Source organism: Macrotis lagotis, chromosome 8 (genome assembly GCF_037893015.1).
Source record: "Macrotis lagotis isolate mMagLag1 chromosome 8, bilby.v1.9.chrom.fasta, whole genome shotgun sequence".
NCBI classification, from domain to species: Eukaryota; Metazoa; Chordata; class Mammalia; order Peramelemorphia; family Peramelidae; genus Macrotis; species Macrotis lagotis.
This window is the reverse complement of record NC_133665.1, coordinates 105,003,016-105,027,109: the sequence shown is the minus strand read 5'-3', so window position 1 is coordinate 105,027,109 and position 24,094 is coordinate 105,003,016. Positions and strand designations below refer to the sequence as shown.

The 24,094-nt window shown below is 44.9% G+C and overlaps 1 protein-coding gene across 1 annotated transcript in view; it reads left to right on the top strand.

Annotated features, from left to right (window-relative positions):
* LOC141495972 (laminin subunit beta-2-like) overlaps nucleotides 1–24,094 on the top strand; it is a 34,878-nt gene that overhangs the window by 7,820 nt on the left and 2,964 nt on the right. Inside the window, exons 13-32 of the mRNA XM_074197922.1 lie at nucleotides 948–1,027; nucleotides 1,150–1,306; nucleotides 1,694–1,843; nucleotides 2,037–2,195; nucleotides 2,282–2,403; nucleotides 2,519–2,639; nucleotides 5,930–6,122; nucleotides 6,717–6,860; nucleotides 6,971–7,202; nucleotides 7,339–7,502; nucleotides 10,294–10,533; nucleotides 11,120–11,340; nucleotides 13,154–13,250; nucleotides 13,473–13,845; nucleotides 14,041–14,210; nucleotides 14,294–14,535; nucleotides 15,054–15,221; nucleotides 15,370–15,508; nucleotides 16,228–16,417; nucleotides 17,257–17,398. Coding sequence (XP_074054023.1) covers nucleotides 948–1,027; nucleotides 1,150–1,306; nucleotides 1,694–1,843; nucleotides 2,037–2,195; nucleotides 2,282–2,403; nucleotides 2,519–2,639; nucleotides 5,930–6,122; nucleotides 6,717–6,860; nucleotides 6,971–7,202; nucleotides 7,339–7,502; nucleotides 10,294–10,533; nucleotides 11,120–11,340; nucleotides 13,154–13,250; nucleotides 13,473–13,845; nucleotides 14,041–14,210; nucleotides 14,294–14,535; nucleotides 15,054–15,221; nucleotides 15,370–15,508; nucleotides 16,228–16,417; nucleotides 17,257–17,398 — 3,504 coding nt within the window. The remainder of the gene's footprint in view (nucleotides 1–947; nucleotides 1,028–1,149; nucleotides 1,307–1,693; nucleotides 1,844–2,036; nucleotides 2,196–2,281; nucleotides 2,404–2,518; nucleotides 2,640–5,929; nucleotides 6,123–6,716; nucleotides 6,861–6,970; nucleotides 7,203–7,338; nucleotides 7,503–10,293; nucleotides 10,534–11,119; nucleotides 11,341–13,153; nucleotides 13,251–13,472; nucleotides 13,846–14,040; nucleotides 14,211–14,293; nucleotides 14,536–15,053; nucleotides 15,222–15,369; nucleotides 15,509–16,227; nucleotides 16,418–17,256; nucleotides 17,399–24,094) is intronic.

The window sequence follows — 24,094 nt, the reverse complement described above, 5'->3', positions numbered from 1 at the left end:
CTGAGGGCACACAGCTAAGTAATTATTAAGTGTCTGAGGCCGGATTTGAACTTAGGTACTCCTGATTCCAGGGCCAGTGCTCTATCCACTACACCACCTAGCCGCCCTCTGGAGAAACTTATAAGCGGGTTAGGGTGAGTCAGACCAGATTCCCCATGGGGACTGGGGAGAAAGGTAGGGAGCAGAACCCTAGCAGTAGCAATGCAGGTAGTGGCAGGGATGTTGATCTCTTGACTATAACACAGGGTGCCTTGTCAGCACCATGGGAAAAACTTTGATTGCCTTACCCCAGTTACAGGTCTGAATGGAGACAGATTTTTTTTTTGAATGCTATTTTATTTTTTCCAATTACATGCAAAGATAGTTTTCATCATCTTTTTTGTCCACATTTTTCTTCCTCCTTCCCTTCCTCCTCTCCCCATGATAGTGAGCAATCTGATAGAGATTGTACATGTACAATCATGTTTAACATATTTCTGTATTAGTCATGTTGTGAAAGATGATGCAGAACTAAAGCGGAAAAATGAGAAAGAGAAAAACATAAAACAAGTTTTAAAAAGTTAAAATAGTATGCTTTGGAAAATAGACTTTCTATTGTTTTCTCAAAACTTTTTTTAAAATAACAATTTCTCCCAGCCCTGATCCCTGGTCACCTACTTAAGACTTCAGACCTTGCTCCATGACTTCCAGAGAGGAGACAGCATTGCATACTTGGTGCCAGATTCTGGGCTTTAGAGACAGGAGACCTAAGTCTGACATCCACTCTTTGACTTTGTGCAAATCATCTAACTTCCCTGAGCCACAGTGACATTATCTTATCAAATGAGGATAATCCTAGCCATATTGTCTACCTGGAAGGAATGTTGAGGAAATGTTGAGGAAAACTCTTTGTAACCCCTTCAGGAATATGAATCATGTAATTTATGATTCTTCTCCTCTCCCTGCAGCCAGAATTCTGGGGACTGAGCAATGACTTTACTGGTTGCCGGCCTTGTGACTGTGATTTTGGTGGAGCCTACAGCAACAGGTTAGGACTTGGTCAATAGGTTTTGGTCAAGAGCCTGGAAGCTCAAAGAGGGAGTATTTCAGGCAGGGCCAAGACCAGAAATGGAGGATTAATCCTCTCCCCTACATTACCTGTGTCATCAGGTGCTCATCAGGGGAGGGGCTTTGTCCTTGTCGCCCCCACCTACAAGGCCGGGACTGCCTCGAACTCCAGTCTGGTTACTTTTGTGCAGCCCTGGACCAGGCCATTGCTGAGGCGGAACTTGGACAGAGGCTCACACCCTCTGACCCCCGGCTACCTGTGAGTATTTGAGCTCCAAATGATGGAGCTCAGAGAAGAAAGAGATGGCAAAAGATAAGAGTAGTCAGGGAGGGTTTTCTGGAGAAGGAACTTTAATAGAATAGTTTGCCTTGTTGTTTACCACAAAAAAAGTCTTCAAATGGAGATTGGATGACCACTTGTCAGGATGTTGTAGAAGTAATTCATGCTCATAGACAAATTGTACCAGATGTTCTTGGGAGGCCTCCTTAGCTTGTAGATTTTCTAAGTCTCTGAGCTGAAGGCAAGGAAGAATTTGAAAAGGGGGAAAAGAAGTGGGTTTAGTATTTTGGAGTAGTTAACCAAAAGAGATAGAGGTGAAACTGGCCAAGTAGGAGGAGGTATGGACCCAACCCTATTGTCCTTCAGGGAGCCTCTCTACCTGAAACCACCCCCAACTGCTTGCCAACAACAGGACCTGTGCTAAAGAGGCTTAGACCCCGGCTCAGGCGCCAACGGAGCACCCCCTGCCCTCTCCACATTTCTCGCCGTGGACGCCACAGCCACCAGCCATCCAAGGTAAAACATAAATAGGAAAGCTCTGGGACTGACAGGAGGTTAGACAATGTGGGAACTTTCCAGGGTGATAGGAAAATGAACAGACCTGCCCAGAGGGAGCTCCCAGTCTTTGGGGAGACAAAGAAACAGAACCAATTTCCCCTTGAAACCCCGGAGTTTAGAGGAAAACATATAGTTTCTGTCTCACTCATAGGCTGCTGTGGAGTCCCGATCCTGGGGCAGGGACCCTCATGCCTCTTCTTGGACAGGCCCTGGGTTTGTCAGGGTAGACAATGGGGCTGGTCTCATGCTTCAGGCCCCGTCAGTGCCACGAGCTATGGAATATGATATCATGCTGCGTTATGAAGCTCAGGTCAGGCCCCACAATTCTGGGGTTGTGGAGGAGCTGGGAGAGGGGGGAGGGGAGCTTTTTCACCCTTGACCTCTTGATGTTCCCAGGCCCCCGAGGACTGGGAGGCCCTTGTCAGTGTCCGTGCCTCCTCCCTGCCCAGCAGCACCCGTTGTGCCAACGTGTTGCCCTCAGAGCAGCTCTATCAGGTGGCCCTACCCCCCAGACACAGGTATGAGTTCAGCTAAGGGTGATCTGGACAATTAAAAGGGTGAAAATATGGAAGAGGTGACAAATAACTAAAGGAAGGAGGGTGAGCACAGGTACCAACTTGGCATTTCTTCCAGAGCCATAGTTCTGTCAAGACCCTTCTGCTTTGAACCTGGAACCAGATACATGGTAATCTTGAGACTGCGGCGAGGGACAAATGCACGGAGCCTCCCTGGGGGAACCATCCTACTGGACTCGGTGAGACTTTGGGAACCCCTGCTTCCTAACTCTTGAGGGTCCCTACACATTACTTCACTCTCCAAAGCTTCCCTGAGCCTCACTGTTCCCGGCAGTGGGCTCCATAGGGAGCATGAGGAGGAGGAATCCTGGGCCCTGCCCACAGGAGATTGGTGAGCTTGGACTTGCCAGAGTGAAGGAAGGCCTGGCCAAGCAGGGGGATAAGACCTGAATGTGGCTCAACCTTTGACTCCTAGATGGAGGACTGGAGGGACCCCTGTGGTCATCTAGTCCAACTTTCTCATTTTACTTCTGAGGATACTGAGGTCCAGTGAAGTGGACTGACTTGGCCAAAGGGACATAGGTTTTAATTGGCAGCGCTGGATTTCTTCCAGGTCCTCTGATTTTTTTCACTGTTATTGTTGTTTGTTCAGTCATTCAATTGCACCCAACTCTTCACAATCTTGTCAGTACTGCCCATGGGGTTTTCTTGGCAAAGATATTAGAGTGGTTTGCCATGTCTGTCTCTAAAGGAACTGAACAGAGGTTAAGTGATGTGCAAAAGTTCACACAAGTAGTTGAATGTTTGAGGCCAAATTTGAACTCAGTTCTTCCTAACTCCAGGTCCTGCACTCTATCCATTGAATCATCTAGTTCTTATACACTTAGTATTATCCTATCCTGCTTCTCATTTGGGCCTTAAAGAACAGCTTGAAACAGCTAGAATTTGGAGAGATTCTGGACAGACAATGAAGAACAGAGCAGAAATAAGTTTAGAATGTGGTAAGAAAGATGCTATGTTGGGGAGAGAGGGTCAGAGATAGAGATTGTGAGAGAAACAGAGAGACAGTGTGAGAGACACAGGGTGTGAGAGACAGTGTATGAGAGAAACAGAGTATGTCAGAGAAAGAATGAGATTGAGTGAGACAGAGTATGTGAAAGAGAGACATAGAGAAGAGTGTGAGAGAGAGAGTGTGTGAGAGAATGAGACAGTGTGAGACAGAGACACATAGAGGACAGAGAGAGAGAGAGAGAGAGAGAGAGAGAGAGAGAGAGAGAGAGAGAGAGTGAGTCGTCAGTCCTGGAACCCAGGCTAAGGAGTTTGGACATATCCCAGAGACGAGCCGTGAACAATTCTTGATCAATGACAGGTCACATACCATAGGTTGGTTATTTTTTTAATTTTTAAAATTTTTTTGTTTTTCAACATTCATCTACATGTATATGCATATTTTTAAGTTACTTAATTTGCTTCCACCCACCCTTCTCAACCCCCTCTCCTTAACAACAGCCAGTTAGAAGATTGTACATTCACATTTGTGTTAAACATGTTTACAGATAAGTCATTTTCAGTATGAGGAATTAAGATTAAGGGAAAGAAATACATGAGAGAAATGGGGATGGGGATAACAGTGTTATAGCTAGTCTAATAGGGTTGTCCTAGGTCTCTGAAATGCTAAGAGCAGTTGCTTCCATCTTAGTTGATCAGCTCACAATGTTGTTAATGTGTACATTGTTCTCTTGGTTCTCTGCTCCTTTCTTTCAGCATCAGATCCTGTAACTCATTCCATGCTTCTCCAGAGTCCAACCACTCAGGGTTTCTTATAGAACAATTGTGTTCCATAGCATTCATATACCATAACTTGTTCAACCATTTCCCAATTGATGGGCATCTCCTCAATTTCCAATTATTTGCCATTACAAAAAAAACTGCCATGGATATTTTGGAATGTGTGGGACTGTTTCCATTTTTTATAATTTCTTCTGGATATAGACCTAGAATTGGAATTGCTAGGTCAAAGGGTATGATCAGTTTTATTGCTCTTTGGGCATGGTTCCACATTTGTAAGCTGGTTATTTTGATAACTGTAAAGAATGAATGAAAACAGAAAAACAAGAGACCTCTTCAAAGACTATTGCAATTGTCCAGAGAGGCAGCAAGGGCCAGCCTAGGAGGAAGGCTCCTCCAGATGTTGAGACAGCACTCAAGCCTGGGGTTAGGGGCAAAGGCAGATGTCTCTGGGTGAGCCTTCTGTTGCATAGGCCACCAGTCATTGTCGGTGGTGTCTGAGGAGTGGTTGGGAGAAGGGAGGTATGTGTTCTAGAGCCAGATCGTTTTTAGTCTGATTGGGCTGAAGTGGAGAGTTGTAGTGGGAAGGAGCCAGTTAGGAAGGCATGATGGAGTCTTGGAGGAGAGGCCTTGGGGAGCTAAGGCTGAGCTTTTTAGCTGATCTTCTGGCAGAAAACTGGCTTGTGTCCTAAATCCTACATCCAGTCATTACTCCCCATGGAACAGTGGCAATGCTGGGAGCTGGGATGAGTTGCTCTATCTATATTGTTAGTCTATCAGAATGACACACTTCTCAGCTCCCCTGTAGACTGCAGAAGAGGAGAGGGAGCCCTTGAGCTGTGAGGAGGATGGGTCATCAGAGAGACAAGACTTCATGAAAACTGATCAGATGAGGGGACCATGGAGAATGAGGAGTCAGCATTGATTCTAAGGCTTTAAGCCTAGAACGGGGGAGAAAGGTGATGCCTGCACCTGCAGTAGGAAGGCTAGTAAGAGGATGGGATGTGGGCTAGAAGATGATCAGTTCACTTTTGAACAAATAAGGCCAAGGATACATCCAGGTGGAGAAGCAATTTAATTCTTCACTTACCAAGCCCCTGATACTTGCAAGATATGACACAGGTTTGGACAGAGAGACCATTTCTTGTTTCAAGGAATCTAAAGTGTCCTAGGGAGATTCAGCATATGCTCAACTAAATATCCTGCAAGGAAGAATGTAAAACATGCAAAAGCAAGATCCAAACAAACTACTCTTAAGAAAATTGGATGAGAGAGAAATCCCTTTAAATTGAGGGCATTAAAGAAGTGCTCCAGTTGAAGCTTAAGTATCTAGAATAGAGATGCAAGAGCCAGACTATTCTAGGAATGTGTGAATCCATGGAGGCAAGTGGGGAGGGTTAAATTGATTAACAGTGAGTGGAGCGGTTTGGCTGGAATGTAGAGTTCAGGTCTGGAGATGGAGCTTGTGGGAGGTCATATGTATAGAACCATGAGAGTGGGTGAGTCAAGAAAGAAAATAGGAGTGATGAGGGCTAGTATACCTTCCAAGGGCTCTTGGGAGTCTCAGATTTCCTGTGACCCCACCCCCAACATCTTTGAGTCTCTTCCTCATTTCTCAGAGAGACCTCCTGTCCTATCTGGAATATTAGAATCTGGGTCTGGCCAGCTGCCCAGTTCCTGTGGATATAGATGCCATTCCTCACAGACTAGCCTATCCCTAAAGATCCTCCTTTCTCCACAGCTAGTGCTCCTGCCTCGAGTAGAGGAGCTTCCAGGCCTAAGAAGGGGGGATCCTGGGGCATCAGGACGCCTGAGAGAACTCAGTCATGCCCAGTGCCTCGAAGCTGCCAGAACGCCCCCCTTAGGGCTCCCCTCAGAAGCCTGTGCCCGCTTGATCTGTAGCATCTCTGCTCTACTGTATGGTGGTGGACTGGGTGAGTGACTGGGTAAAGAGGTGATCAGGAATAGGATGGCTCATGGAACTGGAGAAGTAGCAGTAAAGGAGTCACTAAAGGAAGTGAGAAATAATGGTGAAGGAATGATGACAGTGCTGATAATAATAACTAGCCTTTATTTTGTGGTTTATCTTTTACAAAGCACTTTACTTATGCTTTTTTATTTAATTCTAGTTTTAGCCTCATTTTTAGATGAGGAAACTGAGGCAGAGAGGAAGGTTAAATGACTTGCCCAGGGTTACACAAGTAGGAAGTGTGTGAAACAGGATTTGAAGTCTGGTCTTCCTAATTCCAAGCCCAGCCCTCTGTCCACTGAGCCTCCTCCCTGTCTTGGGAGTTCTCAGGAATTGACTGGTCACCATCTAGAAGGCTAATGACAGGGGAGGGACAAAAGTGGTCATCAGGAAATAGAACTGTGGACATGTCTGTAGGGTAAGAGAAACCAAAGAGTTGGGTAAGTGACCAAAGAATGACTGTGGAAACCAAAAAGGACAAAGTCCTAAGGGTGTTTGGGGATCAGGGACCTGGACTGAGGCAGCCTGCCTCACTGCAACATTGCTCTCCTTCCTCTAGCTTGTGAGTGTGACCCACAGGGTTCTCTGAGCTCCGAGTGTGCCCGTGTGGGCGGTCAGTGCCCGTGTCGACCTCACGTCATCGGCCAGCACTGTGACCAATGTGAGCCCCAGACATATGGCTTTGGCCCAACTGGCTGCAGTGGTGAGGACTGAGACAGACCCTGGGCTAAGCTTTGGGTGGTCATGGAGATGGGAGTAGGACAACAGCTCCCCCCTCAGGCACCCAACCTGACCCCTCATTGCTTCCTCTAGAATGTCATTGCTCCACTGAGGGGTCGACCAGTTTGGCCTGTGATCCTTTAAGTGGACAGTGCTCATGCCAGCCAGGCATCACAGGACGAAGGTGTGATCAGTGCCTGCCTGGCCAGTGGGGCTTCCCTCAGTGCCAGCCCTGTGAGTGTAATGGGCATGCAGAGCAGTGCCACCCACACACAGGTGTGTGCCAGGCCTGCAGAGATGCCACTACTGGGCGTCACTGTGAAAGGTAAGTGAAACTCCATCTTAAAGTCTTCCCTAAGGATATGACTCCTATCCCTAGGAAACCTTTAGGGGTTGTTAGGCAATATTGGGGTAGAAGTGGGTGACACAGCCTAGTTATTAGCACTGCACTACCCCCACAGATGCCAGGATGGTTATTATGGAGACCCTGTCCTGGGCTCAGGACAGCAGTGCCGGCCTTGTCCCTGCCCTGGCTTCCTGGGCTCTGGTAATTACCATGGGACCTCATGTCGGGCAGATGGTGGTGGTGAACGAATCCTATGTCTCTGTGCACCTGGCTATGCAGGTAAGTAGTAATAGTGGGCATTAGGACTAGAGAACCAGTGACAAATCTTCTAAAACCATGCCCCTTCAATAATACTAACTCCTATATCCTTTCTATGACAACTTTAAGATTTACAAAACACTTCCCTCACAGCAACCTTTAAGAGGAATAAAAGTAGAATTCTCTCCATTTTATTGATGGGGAAATTGAGGATTAGAGAACTAAAATGACTTGTCCCAGGCCCCTGTAGGTCTTGGGACTGCAAGACTGGGATTTTCTCCACCACTGGGCTAGGCTGATTTCCATTGTCTTTGGAACAGGTACTCTTTGTCTGAGGCCTAAACATGTTCACAAGGACAAAACTGTGAGGAAACACAAGAAATGAATTGTCTTCTCTTTGATGATTTGTCAACTGTTTCGATGGTGATGCTGATCATAATGAAAGCAATTTCTTGTAACTTTAACATTTGCCAAGACCTTGCCATAATCCTATATGTCTTAGGTAGCACATGTATTCTGTTATTATTCCCATTTATAAATGAAGAAACTGAAGCTTTGAAATAGGAAGGGATTGAAGAGAACTGATGTAGAGAGTCAGAAGAAGTTTGAGAGGTCAACTGGTCCCAGCCCCTTATTTTATAGATGAGTAAACTGAAGCCCAAAAAAAGAGTCATTCAATCACCAAAGTTGCATGGAGCAACAATATTAGTTTACATTTATCCAGTACCTTAAGGATTTTTAAAAATATTTATTTGTTGAGGAATTTCACAATTCACAAAAAATTCACAATTTTTTTTTTATTTTTTTAAATTATTTATTTATGTAAGTATGTATTTTTTTAGATTTTCTAAGGCAATGGGGTTAAGTGGCTTGCCCAAGGCCACAGGGCCAGGTAATTATTAAGTGTCTGAGGTCGGATTTGAACTCAGGTACTCCTGACTCCAGGGCCAGTACTCTATGCACTGCGCCACCTAGCCGCCCTTTTTTATTTTTTAAAATTTTATTTTATTTTCCCTGGGTACATGCAAAAACAAGTTTCAGCATTCCCTTTTAAAACCTTGAGTTCTTGGGCGGCTAGGTGGCGCAGTGGATAGAGCACCTGCCCTGGAGTCAGGAAGACCTGATTTCAAATTTGGCCTCAGGCACTTAATAATTACCTAGCCATGTGGCCTTGGGCAAGCCACTTAACCCCCCCATTGCCTTGCAAAAACTAAAAACAAACAAATAAATAAATAAAACCTTGAGTTCTGAATTTTCTCCCTTCTTCCCACCCCACTGTCCCTCACTGAGAAAGCAGGTTATTTGATATAGGTTAAAAATATGTAGTCATGAAAACATTGCCATAATAATCATTTTGTAAAAGTAAACATAACCTCCCTTCCCCCCCCCCAAAAAAAAGAAAAACCTCAAGAAAAATAAAAAAAAGTATGAAAAGTATGCTTCAGTCTGTATTCAGACATCATCAGCTCTGTCTTTGGGATGGATAGTCTTTATCATAAATCCTTCAGAGTTCTTTTGGGGTCACAGCATTGGAGTTCATTCACAGCTGACCATCCTACAACTGCATAGTACACTTGCCATTGTATTTGCTCATGCAAGTTTTTTACTGAGAGTATCCTATTCATCATTTTCTTGTAACAGAATAGCATTTCATCTTAATAATGTACCACAATCTGTTCAGCCATTCCCAAACTGATGTGGAGGGTTGTTGGGTTTTTTTTTAAAGTTTTATTGATGAATTTTGATTTTTCTATCCTAGTTATTTCCAGTTAATTTTGATTTTTCTATACTAATCATTTCCATATGTGACCTCCTCCCCTTTCCTCCTTTTACAGTGAGCTATCCCTCCTGACAAAGTTAAAAAAATTCAATTTAACAAAATCACCCATCCCATCACCCACCCCTGATAGTTTATACAGCATTGCAAACCTCTGGCCCCCTTTGTCCTACAAAGTGAAAGAGGGGAAGTTTTGGGGGAGGATTTTATAGAGTGGATTGAGTTTTGTCTTGTTTTTCCTTTCATCTATGTTATTATAATTAATTATGATTCTTATTGCTTTCCTGGTTCTGCAACATTAGATTCATATAAGCCTTTCCTTTTTCTTATTTCCCCTTATTTTTCATGGTGAGGGAATATTCCATTATATTCACATTCAACAGTTTGTCTGACTGTCCCTCTCTTGGGGGGGTGGGTTGTAGGGTTTTTAGTTTCCTTGTTATCACAGCAGTGCTGCTGCTGTTAACATTTTTGTATTTAGGGAGACTTTCTTTCCATCATTCTCCCCCCTGGCATATGTTTTGGGTTAGAATATATGAATGGTTCAGTCACTTTTTTCCACATAATTACAGCATGATTAGACTAATTTTCATTTCCACCAATAGCATATTAGTATACCTATTTTCGCACAGCTCCTCCGTTATGGATTGTTTCCCTCTTGCCATTTTGCTAGGTGAAAGGTGAAAGCTTTTAGATTTTTCATTTTCATTTTTCTTTTTATTAGTTATTTAGAACCAACAATACGATTCATAGACTAATAGAATTAATAGATTGTAATTCTCTTGAGATTTTGCTTGTATCCTTTGATCACTTATCTTTTGAGGGCTTTTTAAGATTATAGAATGTTCCCCCTCTCTCTCTGGGATTACTATGAGGGAAGGAGTACAAGCCCTGGTACCCCATCTCTCTTGTCTCAGCATCAGGATGGTGGAGTCACTCACCCATGGTCATCCAGTTGGTGTCAGCTTAGCCTTGTACCCTGGACCTAGGACTCTGTCTAGGAGTTAATGAGATGGTTTCTCTCACCCTTTTCAGGTCCTCGCTGTGATCGCTGCTCAGCTGGCTATTATGGGCGCCCCTGGCCAGAGGGAGCAGTGGGGGGGGCACCATGCCGCCCTTGCCAGTGTAACAACAACATCGATCCTAGTGATCCTATGGCCTGTGACCCCCACAGCGGGCACTGCCAGCGCTGTCTACACCACACCCATGGACCCCACTGTTCACATTGCCAGCCTGGCTATTACGGCAATGCCCTCCAGCCACGAGGCTGCAGGCGTGAGTAGGGTTGAATGAGAGGGAGACTCTTAGAGAGATGGTAGACCCCAGTCCTATACCTTCCATGTATTCTTTTTTTTTTCAGTTACAAAGATAGTTTTCAACATTCATCTTTTTTGAAAGCTTTTGCATTTCACATATTTCTCCCACTCTCCCTTCCCTCCCCCCTCCCCATGGTAGTGATCAATCTTCTACAGGTGGTACATGTACGTGTTTAGCATATTTCCATATTAGTCATGTTGTGAAAGAGGAATCAGAACTAAAGGGGGAAAAACTATGAGAAAGAAAAAAGTGTCTTGCTCTGCATTCAGTCTCCACGGTTTTTTGTTTGGATGAGGATGGCATTGTCCATAGCCGGACTCTCAGGATCATCCTTGATCTCTGAACTGCTGAGAGGGCCTGCTGTTCCTCCCACTATGGTGCTGTTACTCTGTCCAGTATTCTGGTTCTGCTCCCTTCACTCAGAATCAGCTCCTGTATTCCTGCTGGCCACCTGTCCCTTCTGCCCTTGTCCAGCTCGGGCCTCATCTTCAGGGCCAAACTTCTTCTTGAGCCTTGCCAGTTCTCATCTCTGTTTCCATACTAGGTTGCAGCTGTGACCTCCGAGGCACATCGCCTACTCGATGCCCACCTGAAAGTGGCCTCTGCTTCTGTGATAGGCTTAGCGGACACTGCCCCTGCCGTCCCCACGTCCTTGGCCGGCTCTGTGACCGCTGTGCCCCCCAGTTCTGGAACCTGGGAGGGCCTCAGGGGTGCGAGCCTTGTGCTTGTCATAGACAGCACTCGGTGCGGCCAGCCTGCCATCCGGTAAGGGGTGTTTATGTGTGGAGGAGTCAGGGGGAGTGTAGTTATGTATTTGTTTGCGTGCAGCTGCTTGTATGGGCACCTGAGTCAGGGATGGGGGGGGGATTAGCAGGGTTGCCCAGGGACACATAATGAGAACACTGGGCTGAAGGGACAGAAGAGGAGCAAGAGAGTGGGGGGGCAATAAGTTAGAGCCAGATCATGGAACACCTCAAATGGTGGGATACAGAGTCAGACTCATATCCTAGAATTACAGTCATCCTGAAGTTCTGGATGTGTGTCAGGGGCAGCTGTGGGCGTCTTATCAGAAAAAGCCAATGGACACCTAAAAGTCAGGAGCTGGGGTTTCAGACGGGCTTAGTCCCTCTGTTGCTCAGCTCTTAGCTAGCAGGAGACCCACAGTAGCCCTTAGGAAAAACTTGTTGATGTGATTGTGGATTTTGCTTCTTCATCTGTGTGGCAGTTTTGGTGGGGCTGTGGGGTCTTCTAGTGAAATAAGGTCACCGGGACTAGTCTCGACTTGGGCACCAGCAGCTGTGGGACAGAAGATGAATCACTTCCAGGCGGAGGGCCAGGAGATGAGCCAAGCTCCAAGCTTGCTCTGGGGCCAAGCCCCTCTCCGGTCTGGGCCTCTGTTTCCTCTTCTATTAAAGAGTGTGTAATTGGTAGTCTCAGGTCTTTCCTGTCCTCATAACCAGCCTCTAAGGTGAGCAGTGCAGAAACAAAAAAGATTATCGTCATTTTTCTTAAAAGTTAGAGCTTGAAGGGACATTAGAAGCTTTTTAGTGTAACTTCCCTTCATTTTACCACTGAGGAGTAGTGAGATCCAGAGCAACTCCCTGATGGATCCTGAGTTCCCCCGCTGGTCTGTGGAAAGGCCTTGCAGCTAGGACTCAAGCCAGATCAGAATCATTCTGGAGAAGACAGTTTTGATCGGTTTAGTCTGGCCCCAGAGGAAGGCTGGGCTGAAATAGCAGCAGAGCCAAATTTAGACTTGATGTCAACAGGACCTGGATGCTCATAGGTCAGGTGTGCTTCGTGAGGTGGCCACGAGGTGGCGCCATACTGTAAGAGCACCATGCCCCAGGTTGGGAGGACCCCAATCCAGCCTTAGTTGCTTCCTCACTGTGTCACTTAACCCCTGTTGGCCTCAGTTTCTTCATCTGTAAAATAGGAATAATCATAGCATTTAACCTCCTGGGGCTGTTGTGAGGATCAAATGAGATAGTCACTGTGAAGTCCCACATAGTAATCACTGCATAAATGAATCAATGCATGATATATTTTACATAGATATATAAAATATGTAATATGGAATGGAATGGAATAGCATGTGTCAAATCACGTATATCATCTCTGTAATGTTATAGCAAGAATTTGTTGTGGGGCATGTACGGGTTAGACTTGATTTTCATCTCTTAACATTCTGGGATGCTGTGACCATTGGTTCGCAGGTTTAGATCAGGAATGGGCCAGGAGCCCCAAAGAGAGGAAGGGACTCACATGGTTTGTATCAGAGCTGGAATCTGAACCAAGGAAAGATTTAGGATTGAGGAGAACATGTTGGCTGGCAAGGATGAAAGAGTCAATAATGAAGGAAAGACCGACAGTTCAGGAGAGTAACTGAGGATCAGGAGTGGGGGGTGGAGATGAGTTAAATTAGGAGGGAGAAGGGTGGCCTGGGGAAGGATTAGCATTATCCAAGAGAGGGAAGTCACAGACAGTAATAAAAGGACTGTGTCTTTGTCCTTCCAAGAGACCCCAGTAAAGGACTCGTTTCTAGATCAGGCTTCCCATTGATCTCCTGTCCCCACAGGTCACTGGTCAGTGCCCATGCCTGAAAGGATTTGGGGGGCGTACCTGCTCTCAGTGCCAAGAAGGTTACTGGGGGGACCCAGAAAAGGAGTGCAGAGGTAAGGAAAGGGCCTGGAGAGGGCAGTCTGAGGACCTGAGACAACTTAATCTGGTCCAGAGAGTCAGGTTAGCAATGAGAGCCCTGGTTGCATGGCCTTAGGCAGCTCATTTCCCTTCTGAGTGTTTTACCTCTGGATTTCTAGGATGCCCCAAAGTGTGAGGGGAGGGTTTGGATGGATTCTAGTTCCCCAGGCTGATCTAACTCCTTTGTTTTTCCCCAGCCTGTGCCTGTGACCCTCGGGGCTCAGTCTCTCTGCGCTGTCACCCTAGGACAGGGGTCTGCTCATGTCTGGATGGTATCTCAGGCCCACAGTGCCAGAACTGTGCCAGGGGTTCCCAAGGCACTTTCCCCTACTGCCGTCCCTGCTCAACCTGCTTCTCTCATTGGGATGGACGACTGGACACTCTCCAGCAGCGTCTGACCACATTGGCTCAGGGCAGGGATGCCCTGAGTGAGGTGGTCACAGATCGGGGCAGTGGGGGGCGGCTGCTGGCTTTGGAGGCAGCCATGGGGCAGGTCCAGGGTGTCCTGGTATCCACTCACCCCCCAGTGGGGCCCTTGCAGCAGCTAATGCATCAGCGGGATGGACTCAGGCAAGTCCAAGGAACTCCAAGGGCTTGGAAAGGGCTGGGGAGGATCTTAGGTTCTGACAGGAATGAGGATATCAGGGACCAGACTTTAAAGGCCATTTCCTGAAGTCAGAAGTCAGCTCCTGATGTCAAAGGTTCATCTGCTGGGAGTTGAGGGCTAGGCTTTCATCCAAGAGTGTTTCCCCATCTTCTTTATAGGAGGGAGGTGTCCCAGCTGGGTCGGGCCCTCCGGGCAGTGGAGCGGAACCAGGCTGGGAGTGTTCCCTGGGCTGGTTCTCAGCACTCCCGTATAGGCCAGCTGACACAAGATGTGGAGCACCTCAGCCACTTGACCACCCAGCTGAAGGAGGTCCCCCGAGGAGCCCAGGGTATGGCCCATGGGGATTCTGGGGACACTTCTGGGAGAACTGTTGGGAAGGCCATTCTTTACATGCTGAACTCTTTTCCTCAGATGCTGCTTCCCTGGTCTCCAGGGCTGCTCTGATCTCTCAGTTGGCTGAGTTTGGTGTTACAGCCACTACGACCCTGACAGACACAGAGAGTGCTCTGAGCCAATCCCGTAATGTGCGTCGCAGAACTGAGGGGCTGCTGCGAGAGATGAAGCCTCCCTTCAGAGCAGCTGCTTGGGGAGAGCAGCTTCTGAGACTGGCAAATGCCTCCTGGACCCTGAGTCCCAGCCTGGCTCAGCTCAAGGTCAGGAATGATGAGGGTCTTTGAATTTGTCCTTCATTTTTGTTTTAGGGGTTTTTTTGCAAGGCAAGTGGGGTTAAGTGACTTGCCCAAGGCCACACGGCTAGGTAATTATTAAGTGTCTGAGGCCAGATTTGAACCCAGGTACTCCTGACTCCAGGGCCGGTGCTCTATTTACTATGCCATCTAGCCACCCTGGGATTAACTGTGACACTAAGAAAGCTCTCTAGTCGAAAAGAAATCTCCAGTGGGACTCAGACACCCAGACTGTCTGGTTTGCAAGAACCCTGAAGTAGCATCTCTTCCTTTCCACCTCTGTAAGTTAGGGTGAATTTTCTTCCTTCTACTTCTTTTGTCCCAGTGTCCTCTATAAAATTAAAAAGATAAACTAGTTAGCCTCTCCAGCCCCTTACAGTCTGGACATTCTGGGCTCTGGATTTTTTGTGACTGTGGGATCATTAGTCTCTGGTATCTCTTGTGTTCCAAAGACGCCTCTCTGGGCCTGTTGTGTGTGTCCACAGGTCTGTGGGAGATCACAGGGTCTGGGGAGGGCCTGTACTGTCTCCCCTTGTGGGCCAGCCCCTTGTTCTGGAGCATTGCCCACTTCCCTGTGGGCACTGGAGACTGCTCGCAACTCGTCCCATGCTTTGGGTGCTACAGGTACCAGACTAGGGCGGCTACGTCGACGGGTAAGGAGGAACCACATTGGGTGATGGCAGGGCTGGAATTAGAAGCATGGGGACGTCAGGCACATGGGGTGAGATTATGTAGAGGAATGAGGGTGGGGCCAAGACAGTTAAGAAGGACCAACCTCACTAATTCATGCCACTCCCACAGCTGCAACGGGTTGGGACCACAGCAAGTGCTGCCCACTCCCAGGCTGAGAAGATACTGACCCGAGTTCGAGCCACATGGCCTGGGGCTGGCACTGCACCCATCTTGGCCACCATTCAGAGGATCCGGGCCTTCCTTACAAGTAAGACCAAGTTTGAGGGAAAGAAGATAATGATCTCCCCTCTGATTCTCCACTCTGGTCAGCCCCCCCCCCCCAAGCAGGGGTAGGAAGAGTTCTGGGCTCAAGAGGCTCCACAGTTTTAGAGCTTATACCCTCTCCCTCAAGATCACATCATATCAAGAACTGCCAGGAGTCTGTGCTGGGATCACAAGTGAGACAGGAGGATGGGGGGCTCAAACTAAAAAGGATACTAATTGGGTTCAGAAGACCTAGATTTGAATCTTGGCCTTAATATTTAGTGACCATATGATCTCTGGAATCTTAGTTTTCTTCTCTGTTACATGGGTATTATAATATATAACCTATCTTCATGTTTAGTCATGGGATTTTGAGCTAGAAGCTTAGAAATTTCTATCCTAAGGACAGTGTTTTGTAAATCTTAGGGAACTATAGAAATGGCTAATCTTATTTCCCTAGCCAGAGGAAGGAAAGGCGCTGCACCTAGAGTATGAAAGAACCTGAGTTCAAATCCAACCTCAGAGATTTACTATCTGAGACCCTGGGCAAGTTACTTTAACCTCTGTTTGCCAAAATGTAACAACGGGGTTGTTAGGAGGATCAAATGAAGTACATTTGTAAAACTCTTAGCTCAAGCCTCTCCTCTCCTCCCAGTGAAATATAAGTATCAGAATCCATGTCTGTAGTCCTGATATCATTCCCTGGTCTTCTCTCTCCTCTAGATGAAGGGGCAGACCCTGAGAGTGTGGAGCTGGTGGCCCAGAGGGTCCTGAAAATTCCTCTACCCCAGGGTGGCCAAAGAGCTGTGGAACAGCTGCTGGAGGAGATCCAAGATGCCCTCCAACTTCCAGACAGCATGGATTGGGCTCTGCCTTCAGCCCAGGGCCTCCTTCAGCAAGCACAGAGGGCCAGGTGAGGAACAGGGTCTTCTCAGATTATAGGATGTGCAGCTGGATGGGAACTGAGAGATTATCTCTTCTCATGGAAACATTTTACAAAGGAGGAGACTAAAGTTAGGAATGGTTAAATAACTTGTCCAAGGTCCCTCAATGAAGTCATGGTAGGGCCAGCCTTCAGTTAAGGAGCATTATTTAGAGTTCATCCTGGGTCCTTGGCACTGTTCCAAATAAGTAAGTGCTGGTGATACAGAGAGAAGCATGACCACAGTCCCTGCCCTCAGGGAGCTCCCATTCTAATGGGGAGACAACATGCAGACAACATGTCTGTACAAGATGGTGACTGAGACTATGAAAGGTAATCTCAGTGGAGAAGGTGCGAGGCCTGGGTGGAGGTGGGGGGGTACCTGGGAAAGGCTCTTGAAGGAAGCCTGTGGGCAGAGGTTAGGAAGGAGGGCCTCTGAGACAGGAGGCACCTCCAACTAGTGATCATAGCCTTCACAGGAGGGAGTGCCAGGCTTCACTTGTCAAACTGGACTAGAACCCATGTTTTGGGATACCAGCTTTGCTCACTTAGAATATTACAGACTAACCAGGATCATTGGATGCAGAGGCACATTCCACCTGATCTATACCCCTCCTCTTTCAGAGGAGGCCAATGAGACTCAAAGGTGAGAAGAGGCTTGCCTAAGGTCACTCACAGCATGGCAGAGATGATCCCTTTTATCATGGGATTTGAAATCCAGTCCATCATCCATTATGTATGGCACATTATATTTTGCTAACAAGCCATCCCTGAAAACAACAGAGCACTTGAACTTGGGGAGGGCCAGCTGATTTTCCCTATGCCCTCAGGGAGGATGCAGCCAAAACCCAGGAAAATGCTGTGAAAACCCAAGGAGCTGTAACTGATGCCCAGAACAATGTAGGGAGAGCTGAGAGAGAGCTTCGGAAAACAAAGCAGGTGCTGAGGGGCCTGGAGGTTCAAGCCCAGGAGGTGAGATCCCAGCATGTTCCCATCCTTTTCCCCACAGAATCTCTAGATTCCCCCCCCCCCCCCCCAGATACTCCAAGTATTCAGCATCTACCAGGTCTAGGAAGCCTTTTTTTTTTTTTTTTTTAGGTTTTTGCAACGCTAATGGGGTTTAGTGGCTTGCCCAAGGCCACACAGCTAGGTAATTATTAAGTGTCTGAGATCGGATTTGAACCCAGGTACTCCTGACTCCAAGGCTGGTGCTTTATCCACTGCGCCACCTAGTGCCCCTCTAGGAAACCTTTTGCCAAAGTACCGTATGCCCCTAACACTCCAGAAACATTTCCTTTTCTTTGTCACATGCTCACAGAACTTTATATTCTCCAACATGCATTAATTTTGTAAATGTCTTGTGACCCCAACACTCTTCTTTTTATCCCCAACAATGCACAACATCAAAAATAATCCAAATTTTAAAAATCCCAGTATCTCATGGCCTGGATCACACAGACCTTCCCAGTATCCTCTTAAATCCTTAAAATTATGCTAGTGTTCCTGAATTTCAGTGTCCCTTGTGTCCTTGAACATTCCTGAGACCTCTCCCAATGACCTCTGGATCTCCCACCACCTCCCCAAAGTCCCTAGTCTCCTTCTCCAAAAGTATAAAAGTAGGTCTTCAATGTAAGGGAAAAGGTTAAAAAAAGAGGATCTGAGGGTTCTAGGAAAAGCCTGCCCTGTGTCAGGATAGTGGAAAATAGCAAAATGCAAAAAGGGGATGGAAATTTTGGGATACTTAGAATTAAAACAACAAATTTTGGAGGCTCTTGCAAAAGAACTGAAAGGGTTTACTTTTTGGTGGATACTACTGGTCATCTACTAATGATGCTGTCAGCTGAGAGAGCATCCCCTAAGGGCCAGAGGACTGGTCACTCCTTGCTCAGAGTCCTGAGGGTGCTAGCGGGCTTTTTGATAAGTCATAGAGAGGTCTGTTATTTTCTTGATAGACATAGATTTAGTATATAACTGAGAACCTCCCAGGCATTGTCAAAATATATGACTAATACGAATCTGGTGATTCATATGGGCACCAATAATATTGCCAGAAGGAACCTATAAAATATTGCCAAAGATTATAAAGTCTTGGGCAAGAAATTGGAGACTAAAAGGACCAGATATGGTCCTTATCAATGCAAGAGAGAACAACTAACTAAGAAAATGATGCTTGAGAATAGATTTTGATTTCTCAACCATGGTTTAAAATAGAGGAACAACAACCTCTGGACAGGGATGGAGAACCTGCCTGACAAGGGGTGTGTGTAAGAATTTTGTATTTGCCTTGTGTCATAAAAATCTAATCAGGAAAATGATGGAAGAGGGAGAAAATTGCTGCCATACACACACACACACACACACACACACACACACACACACACACACACACAGAGAAAATAGCAAGGGCAGGGATAGTGATGTCCCAGCTGTGTCTTGAAGGAAGACAAATTGTGTAAGGTGGAAAGGAGGGACTATATTTCAGACATGAAAGATGCAAAGATGTGGAGGCCGAAGTGGAGTACCCCATCTGTGAGATTGGGTTTTAAAAGCCCAATAAGAATTTATTCAAGCTATAGACCATAGAGAGTACTTATGTTGTAGGAAAAAGAAGCAGCTATTTAAGACACCCTAAAGTCCACAGATGACAAAATCTAAGAGAGAAGCTGGTAGTAAATCCCATAACCTCAAGTGACACAGATACATAAAATGTAAGCAACAAACAAAATTAAACTAGAGAGTCTAACACTAGAAGACAAATTTGACCTTCTAATTCTCATTGAGATTTGATTCATGATTAAAAAAAAATGATTCTGGATTAGTATTCCTTAAAGAAAAAAAAAAGCAAGTAAAGCTATTCTTTTGTGTGGCAATCCCAAACCAGAGGATTTTGGCATGGGAATATACTATTGATGACTTGGGCATGTTCAGGAAATATATCACCATCCTGGAACTGAAGCAGAAAATAGCACAGGCAGGGATACTGATTGTTTGTCTAGTTTTCAGCAGGAACTCTGCCTAAAGTAGAGCAGTCAGTAACTTCTTGACTTGCCTTAATGATATTTCCATCTTTTGAGAAGTGGAAGAACCAAGAAAGAGAAAAAAAAATTTCTTCTGGTTGTACTTCTACTTGTACTTACAAGGAAGAACCAATCCCTGAAGTGGAAATAATGAGAATCTCGGACAGGGGAACCATTGTCTTTTAGAGTTTGTGATTGAGAAGGAGGAGCTGATGAGGCATCATTTGACATGCTTCCTCGTTTTTTCAGAAAGCAGATTTCAAAGGGTTTAGGGGAAAGAAAGGTAGCATTCTAAGAACTAAAATTCTACCCTGGGAGTCAGGCCAGGAAGGATAGGAGATTCTCAAGAATGAAATTCTAAAGACACAAAGGGAAAGAGTTCTGAGAGGAAGGTAAAAGAGTATTTGTTTGAAGAGAACAAAAGTAGATACAGAGAACACACCATTCAACTTGGATTTTCAAAAGATAAGTACAGAAGACAGAAGCAAGAGTGATAGGCATGATATAGTGAAATGATCAGTACAAACACAGCAGAATTCTATTAAAATGGTGTTAGTAGAACTTGTAAAGCTCAGAGTAAACTCTGAGGAACAGTGAGGCCTCTGAGGAAAGATTAAAAATCCATCTTTTATTAAAATTATTTAAGACTATTGAGGAGAGTGAGAATATAGAAGAGAAAGACCTTAGGGGAATATAGATAGAAAGGTGATAACTGACCACTACAAGAAAGCCTAGCTGCTTGGCTCTTATCTGAACTGTTTTCTCTGCCAAGAAAAATCAAATTGGACTGGAAAGGACAAGAAAGATGGCTGAGGGGTAATGGATAATCATTGTAAGTAAGGAGATAATAGCTGCTACAATGTTAATGAAGCACCCTCTTGAGGGGTTAACATTGCATCGTGGCACAGAAATCATGTAGATATATGTATAAACAAGTTCGGAAGCAATATGAGGGAGTGAAAGAGGGGGTGAACTCATACTTGACAGGTATAGTTTAGGGACATCACCTTTATGTGGAAAGTGATGTCCCAGTCTTGAAGGAAGGCAAATTGGGTAAGGTGGAAAGGAGGGACTGTTTCAGACATGAAAGATGCAAATATGTGGAGACTGGAGTAGAGTACCCCATCTGTGAGATTGGGTTTTAAAAGCCAAAAAAGAATTTATATTTGATCCTAGAGGCATTAGGGAGCCCCTGGAATTTATTGAGTAGGGGAATAAAACAAGAAAATTGTGCTTGGGGAGGCTAGGTGGCGTAGTGGATAAAGCACTGGCCTTGGAGTCAGGAGTACCTGGGTTCAAATCCAGTCAGGGACACTTAATAATTACCTAGCTGTGTGGCCTTGGGCAAGCCACTTAACCTCATTTGCCTTGCAAAAACCTAAAAAAGAAAAGAAAGAAAATTGTGCTTAAGGAAAACGTCTTTGGTAGCTGTTTGGAGAATAGGCTGAGGAATTGGAAGATTTGAGATAGAGAAACCAACTGGGAGGCTGGTCTGGTGAAGGTGATAAGATGGTGGTGGGGTCAGTATGGAGAAGAGGTTGTAGGCAAGAGATATTGGGGAAATTGAACTAAGATTTGACGATTGATTTGAGAGGTAAGGTAAAGGAGGGTGAGGAGTTCAGGATATTGCTGAAGTTACAAATCTGAAGGATTGGCAGAGTGGTAATGCCTTGAGTAGAAATAGGGAAAAATAATGAATTCTTTTTTGTATATGTGGAATTTTGAGATGTTTAGATGCCAGTTGGCATTTGAGACTGCAGTTCAGAGGAAAGATTGGGATTAAATATTAGATCTGCTTAAAGATTAGATTCTGCTTAAAGATAATAATTAAGTTCATGGGAGCTGATAAGTTCACTCAGAGACAAGAGAGCCTAGGGCAAAAATCCTTGGAAGACATGCACAATTGACGGGTATAGTTTAGGGACATCACCTTCATGTAGAAAATCATGTCCAGCTGTCTTGAAGGAAGACAAATTGTGTAAGGTGGAAAGGAGGGACTATGTTTCAGACATGAAAGATGCAAAGATGTGTAGACCGGAGTGGAGTTGAATGTTGAAACAGAAGACTTAGAAGGAATCTATGGTCAGATAATGAAAAAAACAAGGACAAAATCTCCAGTTAATAAGGGATGATCAACAATGTTGAATGTAGCAGAGAAATCAAGAAGAGAAACCACTGAAATCATGAGTAATTTTGCCATATTTTGTTTAGGTTTTTTTTTTTTGCAAGGCAAATGGGGTTAAGTGACTTGCCCAAGGCCACACAGCTAGGTAATAAGTGTCTGAGGCTAGATTTGAACTCAGGTACTCCTGACTCCAGGGCTGGTGCTGTATCTACTGTGCCACGTAGCCACCCCAATCATGGGTAATTTTGGAGAGAGTAATTTGAACTGAGTGATGAATATGGCAAGGAATCAAGAAGAGAGGAAGTAGAGACAATGAATGTAGACAACTTTTTCTAGGAGTTTGTCTGGAAAAGAGAAGAAATAGGACAGTAGCTTGGAGGAGTGGTTGGATTTTTTTAAGCTTTTGGTTTTTTAGATGGGGAGATTTGGGCATGTTTGAAGCAATAGAGAAGGAACTACTAGCTGTAGAAAGATTGAAGATTAGAGAGAAAGGGGAGATTATTGAGGGGTCAGTAGGCTGGGGAAGATAGGAGAAGAAGGAATCAAGGGCACATATTAAGGAAGTTGGACTTGCCAAGAAAAACCCCTTCATTGTCAGATTGGGAGAAAGTAGGAAAAAATATGTTGGGGGATAGGTATTGATATCAAGGGATTTGGGATTGAATTGAATGGAAGAGAGAAGGAACTCTTCCATTGAATTAAATCAAATGGCCTCAATTTTCTCAGAAATCAAGTCTTCAGCTCAGAATGTGTGTGTGGGGGGGTATGATTAAAGAAACATAGCACAGAGAGAAGGGCAAATGTCCAGATTTTTGCAAAGGGGAGAGATTGGAGTGTGCAATGTATTATTAAAGATAGGATTAATGAAAATCTAGTTAAAGAAGTGAGGTGGTCCAAGAGTCAGTATAGCTTCAACAGAATTCTACAGACCATGCCATGAGTTTATTTTATTTTTTAACAGGATACTAAACTGATAGATTACAAGAATGTTATGGATGAAGTTGGTTGAGATTTCAACATAGCATTTGATCAGTAAAATAAGGTCTGCTATTCTTTAGAAAAGATGTAGCATTATGTGTATGAGACAGTTTCTTTAGATGAATTTGAAAGTCATTAAATATTGGACACAGAGTAGCTATTAAGAAGAGTTCATTGTCTGCTTGGAAGGTCTCCAGGGGAGGGAGACCCACTGAGCTGAGCTTGGCCTTGTAGGTTGTTCTCTCATGGATTTGAATCAAGGCATAAATGGCATATTTATCAAGCTTACAGACGACACAGCAGGAAGGACTGGCTAACACACTGTAGAAAAGAATCAAGATTCAAAAGAGCTTGGCCGGCTAGAAACATTTGCTGGAATCTAATGTGACATTTAATAGAGATGAATATGAAGCCCCACATTTGAGTTCAAGAAATTGAATTCACAACTATAAGATGAAAGAATGTTTTTGGTGATAGTTTGTCTGGGAAAGATCTGTAGATTTTAGTAGACTGTTGATTCTTATTAAAGTTTTTATTTTATTTTTCTAATTACTGTGTTCAGACAATGAAAGAACAAGGAGAAAATCTCCACATAATAGGGGATGATCAGCAATGTTGAATGTAGCAGAGAAATCAAGAAGAGAAGCCACTGAAATCATGGATAATTTTGGAGAGAGTAATTTGAACTGTGTGATGAATATGGCAGGGATTCGAGAAGAGAGGCATTAGGGCTAGTTCAGACCATCCATGATCTGGATGTGGGTTCCAACCTGGACCAGCTCCTGGGGCTGCAGATGCTTTGCAGGCCCAGTGTCAGAAAATAAACTGCAGCAGAGGGAGGCCCAGAAGCAATGGTAGTTTTTCATCAATCATCCATTTGCAAATTTATGAGTTTCACATTTTTCTACTACCCTCCCTTTCCTTCCCACTTCCCTCCCCTCTCCCCATGACAGCAAACAGTCTGATAAATATTGTACATGTACATTCACGATTAACATTTTTACATATTAATCATCTTGTGAAAGAGGAATGAGAACTAAAGGAAAAGGAAAAAAACATAAAAGAAGTTTTTAAAAAAATGAACACAGTGGGGCGGCTAGGTGGCACAGTGGATAGAGAACTGGCCTTGGAGTCAGGAGTACCTTAGTTTAAATCTGGCCCCAGACACTTAATAATTACCTAGCTGTGTGGTCTTAACCCTATTGCCTTGCAAAAACCTAAAAAAAAAAAATGAATATGATAAGCTTTGCTCTACATTCATCTCTGGATGTAGGTGACATTATCCATGGCAGGTATCTAAGGGTTTTCCTTGATTTCTGAACTGTTGAGAGAAAGGAGCTGCATCCAGCTTAGTTGATCTTACAATGTTGTGTTAATGTGGATATTGTTCTCTTGGTTCTGAAGCTCCCTTCACTCAGGTTCCACATGATAAGGCCATACATATCATGATTTGGCCATTAAACATGCTAATAATAGATTCACGGGCCACATTAAGATGCAAAACTCTTAGGAGTCAAGAGGCCCTGGTCTCACTGGACTCTGAACCTG